The sequence below is a fragment of the Erythranthe guttata genome, chromosome 3, assembly GCF_056151865.1.
Source record: "Erythranthe guttata isolate IM_541 chromosome 3, IM_541, whole genome shotgun sequence".
In the NCBI taxonomy this organism is placed as follows: Eukaryota; Viridiplantae; Streptophyta; class Magnoliopsida; order Lamiales; family Phrymaceae; genus Erythranthe; species Erythranthe guttata.
The window spans coordinates 7,299,155-7,311,697 of record NC_142535.1 but is presented as its reverse complement, the minus strand read 5'-3'; the positions used below and the strand labels follow the sequence as shown (position 1 = coordinate 7,311,697).

Sequence of the window (12,543 nt, the reverse complement as noted above, 5' to 3'; positions counted from 1 at the left end):
TTAATTTTCCGTATAATCTAATAATTAAACACATAATTAAATATTAATTTCAATTTTATTATTTTATTATTTCTATTTTCATTTAAACATTATCTTTTAGTGATATATTATTGTGTGATGAATTTATTATTTTTTTATTTCAATTTTCATTTAATCTAATTTTAATGATATTTTAATTCTATACTAATTACGTTTTTTCAAGGAATTATCCATTTTCATTTAAACTAATTACTTATATTTTAACGATATATTATTATGTGATGAATTCTTTAATACCATTTATTTATTTTATTATTTTTTTATTTCAATTTTCATTTAAACTAATATTAATGATATTTTAAGTCTAAACTAATTACGTTTTTTCAAGGAATTATCCAGATTTTTTCCCACACCAAATCTAACGTATCTTTTATTATTATATTATTTTGATTTTATTAATAAGATTATTTCAATTTTCATTTAATTTTTTTATTTCAATCTTCATTTAAACTAATTTTAATGATATTTTAATTCTAAACTAATTACATTTTTTAAAGGAATTATCCAGATTTTTTTCCCACACCAAATCTACATATCTTTTATTATTTTATTATTTTCATTTTATCATTTTATCTGACCCCACTTTTCATCTCTCTCCTTCCCACTTCATCTCCTTCACGATTATTTTCTTTTTTTTTTCCTTTAAATTTTTCTCTTCTTCTTTACAAATCTAGCATCTAACCCACCATTCTTATTCGACCACCACCATCGGATCCGGCCAACCTCAACCAACCCCGCGAAAATCTGCGCAAATCCAGCCACTCACGACTAATCCCACGGCGATTTGTCCTCCACCCACACCACTTCATCTTCACGGCTCTTCATACTCCGAATTATCCACATCTTTTCTTCACACCGAATCTATGTATCCTTCTTCAAGTCAACTTCTCTTTCTCCAGATTTCTACCCCAAATCTACATCTCTCTAAAATCCTACCTCCCTCTCCTACTTCTTTTCTCATATTTTTCTCCCCAAAAACACCTATTTATATCCTTTTCCCACTTCTCTCTGGGTATCTTCTCTTTGCAAAAATAAACTCCATTAGTCAACAGGCAAGTTTCACGAAATCTTCCCACTTCCCACTTATTCTCAACTTCCTATGTATTTGACAGTAATTATAGGATTGGAAAGGGTTTAATTTGTATGGATGTTTGTTGATTTATATTTCTTCTATCGGTCGGTTTTGTTATTAGAATATGCATCAGAATGTAGATAGGAGAACAATCGAGCTGTTTTGTTTCGTATTAGAATAATCAATTTTTAATTTCGTTCAATTCCGCAATGTTTTTTTTTCCCTTCTATATTCGATAGTCGCATAACAACAAAGTTTTCCGACTAAAATATATATTTTTTTTTTGTTTCAGACAATGATTGGAATTTTCATAGTGTAGATTTTCATTGTTCATAAATCAAGCATAAAATATTATTTGTTTTTTCAAGATGTATTGCAAGGAAAAATGAAGTACTCTTTAAGCATTTGTGATGGTAAGGTCGTTCTCGCCTTCTCCGATCCATCTGACTCTGAAATAGTTACAATTTTTTTCCGTTGGAAATGGAATTGTACTTATTGAAATCTTGATTTTTGATTTCAACAGTGTATTAAAATTGAGAAGTGGATTTTTATTTAAACAATGGATTTTTTTAATATTTTTTTGTGTTCTTTATCACAAGTTAATTCCCCGTTTTATATTTTTTTTGTTCTTTATAATAATTTAATTCTTTTTTGTAATATTTTTGTGTGTTCTTTATCAGAAATAGCAAACATGGTTACGAGCACGTCCTTCATTCGCGAAATTGTTTCGGGCAAAAAGACTGATTGGAAAATATTGGTTCGGGTCATACGTCTGTGGTTCGTACCAGATAAGTGGAATCCGAAAGAGAATGCTGGCATCGAAATGGTTTTTATTGACGAGGAGGTGATTGTGCTTTTATAGTTTTTATTATGTGTATTTTTTTATATATTTATGTTTCGAGTATTCAAAACATAATTATCCTTTTGACATTTATCTCAGGGTGTGCGGATTCATGCTAGCATAAAAAAAATGCTCATTCGCAGGTATAAAGACTTGATAAAAGAAGGCAGCAGCTATATTTTCCAAAATTTCTTTGTGGTTGATTCCAATGGTGGCTTCAGAGCAACAACACATAAGTTTAGACTAAATTTTATGGGATGCACAAAAGTTATCGAAACATCAACCGATAGGATTCCATCAACTCATTTTCAGTTTGCTACGTTTGACACAATCAAACAAAACGTGGATGAGAGCTTACTGTTTGGTATGTAACTACTCATATTATTCTACTAATTTTATATTGATTATATCATTAAATATTGATGTGTTTTCCTTTGACTTGCTAATTTATTTATTGTTGCAGATATAATTGGCCACGTCGTTGAGAAAGACCCTATAAAGGAGATCAATATAAAGGACAAGGACAAGAAAGCAAGCTTTTGGAGATTGTTGTCCAAGATTTATAGTATTTAAAATATTACAATTTTAAAATATAGATCGTTGTGTGATGATCTCTTAATGTTATTCATAACAATTTACCAATTTTCAGGAAAAATACCGTTAGATGCACTTTGTGGGAAGCTTTTGCCGAAAGAATGGATGCATATCTTCTCAAAGATGATCACAATGGACCTATTGTGGTCATCCTTCAATTTTTTAGGACCAAGACTTATTTAGGTATTTTTTAACCCTGAACCCTAGATCGGCCCTAATTTTTTTTTTATTTTTTTTTGTAAGATTATATTATTGATTATTTCATACTCACATAAAAATTAGGAAAAACGGGTTTATCGAATTCTCTTAATGTGTCAAACATATTGATCAATCCGGATTTGAAGGAAGTGTTAGACTACAAGGACAAGTAAATATATTTAATTGCTCCAATTACTATTTAATAAACTCCACTATGATTATAAACCTTTATTTGTTCAACCTGTAACCCGACAGATTGGATGCAAGTGAAGAATCCTACGTCCCATCGATTAGTCAGTTATTGTCTCAAAGTTCTTTTTCTCAAACCAGTGATCCACTTCAGACAGATAGGATGACTATTGATGAGTGCATTGAGGCTAATCAAGTATGTTTATGCATATTATATAATTTTCTTTACAAACGATGCATGTTTAATAATTCATTGATTTATATTGCAGGAATGTGTTGTATCTGTGTTGGCAAAAGTTATGGATATCGAGGGAGATAACTGGTGGTATCACGCATGTAGCAAGTGTAGTAGGAAGATTGAGCCTTCATTATCATTAAAGAGGTATTTTTGCGGAAGGTGCAAAAAAACTCTTCCTGCTGTACCAAGGTAAATAAACCAGGTTATGTTATCACCCCATTGGTGCACCAATCTTTTGGATTATTTTTTGCATCGTATATTCACAATTATTTGTTGTTTGGATTATCTTTTGTATTTTTGTATAGGTTTAGAATACAGATGAGTGTCATTGACGATACTGGGTCGGCTTCGTTTGTTATATTTGACCGTATTGCCACACAATTAATAGGAAAAAGTGGTTTAGATCTCCTTGATACATCAAACAAGGTATTGTAATCTAGAGCCATCGTATCACTCTTATGTCACGAGTATTCGGATGAAACTGGGATTTTTCTTTTATCATGCAGGACAATCAGAATAGTGATTATCCTTCTGACATAGATGGTTTGATCAATGTAGAAATTTTATTCCAAGTATCTATCAGTGATCGAAATGTTGAAACTAAATGGCCACATTATACAGTTAAAACCGCGACAAATGATGAGGGTGTTATACAACAATTTAGGAATCGATACTCTATTAAGGTAATAAAAATAATTAATATAATAGATTTATTTTTTGTGCGTAGCAGCTATCACATAATATCCTTTTTCCCCTTTTTTTCTTTTTTGTGTATAGCAGCTATCACATAATATCCTCTCTTTTTTTTTCTTTTTTTTTTGCAACTATTTGATGAAGAAGATGAGATGGCGGTATCACCAGGCAATGTTTCTCAGCAAGTTGATGACAATCTAAAGGTACTATTATTCTTAAATATTTATATTATAACTTAGAAAGAGAGAAGAAGAAATATTGATATTTAAAAATTTTCACTCACGTACAACACTTCCAATCTTGCATGCTTAGTGGAATACTATTTATGAAGTTAAAGCCTGCTATACGTTGTTAATACACCGGAACAATGCAAAAATTATACTTTTTTCAAATTTTGTATACTATATTCTTTTGCAACCGTATTTGGAGAACTGTGAATAGTTTTTGCTTTTTTTCATGTTATATTATGCTTATTTTATTTTAGACTTTTTGTAAATCCTAATGTAAAGAACTAAAATAATTTTGTATTTATTTTGCAGGATTTGACTACTGCACTTGATGATCATGTCACTCCAACGATCAAATCACCCAAGAAAAGAGAATGTGTTGATGTTGATATATGTGATTTGTCTGATGATGGTGCTACACTTGATGATGGTGCTACACGGGGATCGAGCAATAAAATATTGAAGAAGATCAAAACTGAAAAGGATTCAATTTTTCGTAGTTTTTCTTTTATTTGAGACACTGTTTTCCTTTACTTTCAAGACATTGTTACTTTATTTGGGCTCCTAAGAATATTTCCCATGACGTTTGTGTATTTTGCAAAGACTATCTATTTATTCTTATATAACATTTGAGTGATTTTCTGTGAGGTATTTTTTGCTAATAAGATTCGACTATCTATTCTATTGTTTGTATTTGCGTTCAATAGTTGTTAAAAGTATTCGACCATTGGGTTAAAGTGTTCGACCATTGAATCTAAAATTATTGTTTGTATTTGCGTTCAATAGTTGTTAAAAGTGTTGGACCATTGGGTTAAAGTGTTTGACCATTGAATCTTAAATTACAAAAGAAGTGCTTTAATAGACATTAACTAGATTAAGAGAAGATGATCACTAACCATAACCCCGGCAAATAAAACCGTAGGATTTCTTACTGCAAATGAAAAAAAATATAAATAAAATTATATGTATTGTTTAATCCTGAAACTCGCAGGAGTAAATTCTTTAAATTTATTAAGTATGAGCATAAGGGGAAGATTGCTATTCTCCTCATAATAGTCAATTTGTTTAATTAATTTGAAGCGTAAAACTCTACTAATAAAAAAAACGAAAAAAGAAAAAAAAAAGAGACTCCTAATATAACTGAAATTACTACTACTACTAATATATATATATATATATATATATATATATATATATATATATATATATATATATATATATATATATATATATATATATATAAAATAGATAGATATTTATAATCAAGTCAATTTGTTTGTTTGTTTGACACGTAAAAAGACAAGAAAAGAGACTCCTAAAATAACTCAAATTACTACTACTAATATCTATATATACTCCTACCACTTTACGCTAATTAAACTTTATTAACAAAATCTCTCTTCCAGAAAAAAAGCCCTGAAGCATTCATAACGCCACCGTTTCGAGTTACGACAACGATCAGGATATCTCTACTTTATATTTGTTCATCATCTTCGGCCTACAAAACAAAAAGGTAAAATTCTATATTATTCATCGTTAATTGTTGACAATAAACAAAAAAACGTACATGTGCACTACACGATCGATGCACTCTACGTGAATGAGCAAACAAAACTTTTAAAGGAGAAAAAAAATAGTTTTGACGAAGTAGTTGATTCATGTCTGATGCCCTGTATAAGGTATATTGCAACTCTCACAATTCATGATTTTCAGGTTTATGGATCAACGGTTGCCAAAGAAGAGATTATTTGAATCGACAAAAACTAATGAAAATCAAAATCTCAGCGAAGGTACATCATCATCTGCCTTATCAATTACCAATAATGAAACCTGTCGACTAGGTGCTGGACGATATGTCAGAAACAGCAACAAGATTATATATTCATCAACGAATAATGAGAGCACGCGTGGTCAATATACAACAAACCGTCAACCTGATATTTTATCAGCAGACAATGATAGCATGCTTGGTCAATGTACAACAAATCGTCAACAAGATATTTTGTCTTTCTTCGGTGCGTAACAATTATGTTTATTTACATCATTACATAACTATGTAATTTACTTTTATTTACAAAAAAATCATCTTATCTCATTTACATAAATTTTGATTTGAAGTTGAGGAACCTGATGAACATAATGCTAATATTTCGTCATCTGGCATGTTCCAACCCATTGTCGATGACGATGAGATAGAACAAGTGGAAACTGGTGCGGAGAATGCAATTTTATCCAATGAAGGTATGTTATTGTCTAACATACAATTGTTAAGTTCTATGGTTAATCTATTATTGTTGTATCAGTAAATCATAATTTTTTTTAATAATGCAGAATATTGGGACATTGGTGATCCAATTTGGCAATGTGAGCATTGTGGTGCATTGATGTGGTATGCTGAAAGATTGCATAAACAGAAGAATACATCAAATCCAAAATTCTCATTGTGTTGCCTTCAAGGAAAGATAGAACTTCCAATTCTTACAGATCCTCCCCAGACTCTTAAAGATCTTTTCTTCAATAATGATGATCGAAGTAAAAAAATTCTCGAGCATATTCGATCATTTAATATGATGTTTTCATTTACTTCTATGGGTGGAAGAATTGATAGGACAATGAATGATGGAAATGCTCCGCCACAGTTTATCATGTATGGTGAGAATTATCATAGAATTGGAAGTTTAATGCCAAATCCGGGATCGACTCCAAAATTTGCACAGTTGTACATATATGACACCCAGAATGAAGTATCTAATAGAATGCGTGTTGTCAGGTAAAACACTATTATTTTGCATATAATGGCAAGAATGTTTTCTCAAATCTTTTTTTTTTTTTATTGATTGCCTAATTAATATATATTTTATTAAATGTCACAGTATGGAAAATGGGATCAACATATTACATGCAACTATTATTTCTGATATCAAAGATATGCTTGATGACTGCAATCCGTATGCAAAATCCTATAGAATGATCAAAGACAGGCTTCAATCTAATGACTTCCCAAATATGAAATTGAGACTTATAGGTAAGAGAGGTCAGGATGGAAGAAGGTATAATCTACCATCTGCATCTGAAGTTGCTGCACTTATTGTAGGTGATTTTGATTGTACTGATGGTGAGAGAGACATAATTGTGGAGACACAGTCAGGATTATTGCAACGTGTATCTGTATTGAATCCTGCATATCTGCCGTTACAGTATCCTTTATTATTTCCACGACGAGAAGATGGATACAGAGACGATGTTGCATTAAAAGATAACAACAAAACGTTATCTAACAAAAGGCAAAAGGTGTCAATGAGAGAATTCTTTGCTTACAGAATCCAAGAAAGAGACCACGAACAGTCTATGTCGTTGTACTCTAGACGTTTATTTCAGCAGTTTTTGGTTGATGGTTATAGCATGATCGAGTCATACCGTTTGGCGTATATTCGGAATCATCAGAAAGAATTAAGAGCTGAAATATACAAAGGGTTATCAGAAGCAATCTTAAGGGGAGAATCTGATCCGTCCGCAACAGGAAAACGAATCATATTGCCTACTTCTTTACAGGAGGAGCACGCTATATGATTCAAAATTATCAAGATGCGATGGTTATTTTTAGATGGATTGGATATCCTGATTTGTTTATCACTTTCACTTGCAATCAGAATTGGACAGAAATAACAAGACATTTAAGCAAAATGGGTTTGAGACCTGAGGATAGGCCATACATTATTTGTCGGGTATTCAAGATAAAACTAGATCAACTTATAAAGGAGATAAAACAGGGAAACATATTCGGCAAGGTGAAATCAGGTATGCACAGAAATTCAGTTACGTTTAACACTTGATAAACTGCACACATACATATATTGATACAAACACACGTGTGTGTGTCTATATATATATATATATATATATATATATATATATATATATATATATATATATATATTCAGCAATTAATTATAACTGCTATAAATTCCATAACTTAGATATGTGCATAGACGCATGCTTCAATTGTGTTTTTTTTTAAGTCTGCTTCAAAAAATTTAACTACTAAGTTTTAAAATTACAAGTGTAACTACTAATAAGGATTATTCATGTGTATCTTATTTAAAAATACAAATTGCTTCATAGAAATGATTAAAATAATATCTTAAATAAGCATATACATGTGATTTTTTTTAATCATGCATTTAGCGTGGTAGATGATTTAATGATAAATCAACTAACAAATTAAAAAAAAGGTCTTCAAGCAGTGTGTTATTGACCCAAGAAAACGAATCATGTCAAATTGGCCTATATTTTTTTAAGTGAAAAAAGTAAGAAATATATTTATTTTGCTATAATTTAATATTTTAACCTTTGATGCACCCCATATTTCTAATATTTAGCCGTCTCATAATAATATATTCATAGAGATTAATAAATTTGTTTTTTTTATTGCAGTGATATATACGATTGAGTTTCAGAAGCGAGGGTTACCGCATGCTCATATACTTATTTTTTTGCATCCGGATTACAAATATCTGAACCCAAAAGATATTGAAAAAATTATTTCTGTTGAAATTCCATCTGTAGATGATGATCCTTATCTTTACAATTGTGTAAAATCTATTATGATACACGGTCCATGTGGAGTACTGAATCCAAAATCGCCATGTATGCAGGATGGTAAGTAAGTTTTGTGATCGAACATCACACGATGAAGATGGGTATCCGCTTTATAAAAGGAGAGACAATGGGGCAACCATTAACAAAGGTGGTGTTGTTGTTGATAATAGATTTGTAGTTCCCTACAATCCATACCTGCTCAAGAGATTCAATGCACATATAAATGTTGAGTGGTGCAACCAGTCAAGGTCTATTAAATATTTGTTCAAATATGTGAATAAAGGTCATGATCGGGTCACTGCGGGATTTTATCAAAGTTCAACGGACAACAATGTATCGCAATGTCAAGACGAGATTAAAATGTATTACGATTGCAGATACTTATCACCATGTGAGGCGGCATGGAGACTATTTTCTTTTGACATTCATTATAGAGAGCCGGCCGTTGAACGTTTACCTCTTCATTTGCCTGACGAGCAAATTGTAATTTTCAATGATGATGATCCCATTGAATCAGTTCTGGATAGACCTAACATTCAGAAATCGAAGTTCTTGGCATGGATGGAAGCAAATAAGAAATATCCCGAGGCAAAGAACTTGACTTATGCATAGTTTTCTACAAAATTTGTATGGAAACAACCTTTACATGAGTGGTTTCCGAGAAAGTAGGGGATTTCAATTGGGAGAATTCATTACGTACCCCCTGGAAGTGGAGAAATATATTATTTGAGAATTTTGTTGAATACATCAAAGGGGGCTATTTCTTATTCTGATTTGAGAACCATAGATGATGTTATTTATCCTACATTTAGAGATGCTTGCTATGCAATGGGTTTGTTGGATGATGACAAAGAATACATCGATGGGATTCGCGAGGCAAGTGACTGGGGTACAGCTAATTATTTGAGAAACCTATTTGCAGTATTATTGTTCTCAAATCAGCTTTCACGGCCAGAATATGTTTGGAACAGCACGTGACAATATTTGAGTGATGATATCCTACATAAGCAAAGAACACTCCTTCGATACAAAGGTATTATCAGTTAATAATGTTTAATTTTAATATATTTTCAAATTTAAGCAAAAAAATTGAGTTCAAAAGTGAATCTTATGCGATGGGAGAATAGTGGGGGTTTGATTTTCGATGGAATTTTTTTTTGTTCGTGTTTTTGGGGTTTCCCCTTTTCTTCTTATCTATTTTGTTTTCCTTTAATTTTTTTTAATTTAATTCAATTTTCGTGTAATTTAAAAAATCCTGAAAAGACAAAAGAAATGGCAGCCATGCGAGGTCGTTGGAAATATCTCTGGTCAGCGTATTGTCTCAATGTTCAATCTTCTCAATTCAATTGTACTAATTTGTTATTCTATTTCATGTTATAAAATATTAATAATGCGTAGAAAGTGTAGTGCATGTTATAAAATATTCTCTATTCATGTATAAAATAGCTATTGTCAGCATAGTAGATTCTATTTCACGTTGGATCATATTTAATTTTACTTATTTGATATGAAATTTATCATATTAATTACCTAAGATATTCAATACCATATTTGTTGCTCATCTAATATTTGTTATGTTTTTTGTAATATCACAGACTTGCAGCTTGATGAAGACGATTTGAAAAACATTGCTCTTGCAGAAGTAGAGAATATTTTACGGAGTAACAATAAGAGTCTTGCTGATTTTCCGACAATGCCAAGACCAGATATGTCATTGCTTTCACAAGTTCAGAACAGACTTATCCATGATGAACTTAGATATGACCGACAGGCATTAGCTGCAGAACATCGTCAACTTATGGCCAATCTTACTGATGAACAGAGAAATATCTACGATAAGATAATGCTTCGCATTGCAAGAAAACAAGGAGGGTTGTTTTTTATTTATGGATATGGAGGTACTGGCAAAACATATATTTGGAAAACACTTTCAGCAGCTCTGAGATCAAAGGGTGAAATAGTCCTTACAGTTGCTTCGAGTGGGATAGCAGCTCTACTCATTCCTGGTGGCAGAACAGCACATTCAAGATTTGTGATCCCTTTAGATGTTAATGAAGATTCTACGTGCAATATTGTCCAAGATAGCCCATTGGTTAGTCTGATAGCCAAAGCAAAACTTATCATTTGGGATGAAGCTCCTATGACCCATAAACACTGTTTTGAGGCTGTGGACAAGACTTTCAAAGATATACTCAAATTCTCCAATCCAAACAGCAAACGAGAACCTTTCGGTGGAAAAATAGTTGTTTTTGGTGGCGATTTTAGACTGATTCTACCTGTGATCCCAAAAGGAACGAGACAAGAAGTAGTGTTTGCCAGCATTAATTCATCACGCCTATGGGAATATTGTCAAGTTCTGACACTGACAAATAATATGAGACTCCTATCCGGCAAATCACATTCAGAGATTTCTTAAGTAAATTTTTTTTCAGGCTGGGTGTTAAGTATTGGAGATGGCACCATAGGTGATCCCAATGACGGGGTGGTCAGCATTGAAATCCCTGATGACTTACTCATAAAAGAGTCAGCTGATCCACTTGCTTCAATTGTAAATGAGACATACCCATCATTTTTAGAGAATATGGATGATATCAGTTATTTGCAACACATGGCCATACTGGCTCCGACAAATGAGATTGTTGACGTGGTAAACAATTACATGCTATCGTTGGTTCCTAAGGAAATGAAGACATATCTCAGTTTTGATAGTACATGTTCAGCAAACGAAAGCATTGACAGACCTGATGATATTCATACGCCCGAGTTTTTGAATACCGTTAATTCTTCTGGTCTTCCAAATCACGAATTAAAACTGAAATAAGGTGTTCCGGTCATGTTGTTGAGAAATATAGACCAATCTTCAGGTTTGTGCAATGGCACCCGACTGTCTATCACAAGATTAGGAAATCGAGTCTTGGAAGCGAAAATTATATCAGGAACCAACATTGGTCATAAGGTGTTTATTCCACGATTGACTCTAACGCCATCCGATAACAGGATTCCTTTTAAATTCAAGCGTCGACAATTTCCTATCACTCTTTCGTTTGCAATGACGATAAATAAAAGTCAAGGCCAATCTCTTCAACATGTGGGTATTTATCTTCAGAAACCAGTGTTTTCACATGGACAATTATATGTTGCTATCTCAAGAGTTACGAGTCGAAGAGGCTTGAAGATACTTATTTGTGACAACGAAAGGAACACCTCAAATACTACTACAAATGTCGTTTATAAAGAAGTTTTCCAAAATCTGAGCTAAGTAAGTTATTTATATATTTGTTTAAATTTATATATGGATTTTTTGTCTTCAAAGTTTAATAAATGAGCTTTGTAACATTTATTTTGAACTTTTAAAAAGTTCTTTTTTCTTTCATTTTGTCCTACGGTGCAGGTGACATATACTCAAGAGTTGAAAACAACTACTCTGTTGGTGGCCGGATTAATTCTTTGGTGGATAGAGTTTTATTAAATTTTCCAGTAAAATATTCAATATATAGTTTTTATTAGATTTTTCAGTTAAATATTCAATACATTTTTATTTCTGTTTTTTTTAATGATTGTTATGTTTGTTTGTTCAATCCCGTGCATCGCACGGGTCAAGTTACTAGTTATTAATAATAAGTGTATTGTGGACAATTCATATGTAATAAAACAAATTTAATAGAATATCTAATCTAAGAAACCGAACATCTTAATAATAAAATAATGAATTAGTCAAGTAAAAAATTGATTCAATCTCTAGTATCTAATTAAATATATAGGAAACCAAACAACCATGCAAGTATATCTTATGAATACAAGTATGCAAATATCTTAATAAGTAGAAGAACATAACTCATTATTTGCGTGGATC

General features: G+C 31.7%; 1 protein-coding gene and 1 pseudogene across 2 annotated transcripts; both read left to right on the top strand.

Moving 5' to 3' along the window:
* Positions 1–463: 463 nt before the first annotated feature.
* On the top strand, positions 464–3,869 carry LOC105966833 (uncharacterized). Of its 2 annotated transcripts, XR_016030270.1 has the most exons (7): positions 464–1,091; positions 1,798–1,955; positions 2,052–2,316; positions 2,416–2,729; positions 3,203–3,360; positions 3,477–3,597; positions 3,678–3,869. XR_016030270.1 is itself a non-coding variant. In XM_088815471.1 (4 exons), exons 2-4 carry the CDS (start codon positions 1,803–1,805, stop codon positions 2,523–2,525), a joined length of 528 nt encoding a protein of 175 aa, XP_088671597.1. In that variant the 5' UTR covers positions 468–1,091; positions 1,798–1,802; the 3' UTR covers positions 2,526–2,540. The 2 variants fall into 2 exon arrangements, 1 of the variants encoding a protein (XP_088671597.1); XM_088815471.1 differs by lacking the exons at positions 3,203–3,360; positions 3,477–3,597; positions 3,678–3,869 and having other exon boundaries at positions 468–1,091; positions 2,416–2,540.
* A 147-nt stretch (positions 3,870–4,016) lies between these two features.
* Positions 4,017–11,990, top strand: LOC105966950 (uncharacterized; annotated as a pseudogene).
* The last annotated feature ends 553 nt before the right edge of the window (positions 11,991–12,543 follow it).

Coding starts and splice junctions, on each gene's coding strand:
- LOC105966833 (XM_088815471.1), top strand. CDS start 1,803: ATGGTTACGAGCACGTCCTTCATTCGCGAAATTGTTTCGGGCAAAAAG. Junction 1,956..2,051: donor TGGTTTTTATTGACGAGGAG/GTGATTGTGCTT, acceptor CATTTATCTCAG/GGTGTGCGGATTCATGCTAG. Junction 2,317..2,415: donor GGATGAGAGCTTACTGTTTG/GTATGTAACTAC, acceptor TTATTGTTGCAG/ATATAATTGGCCACGTCGTT.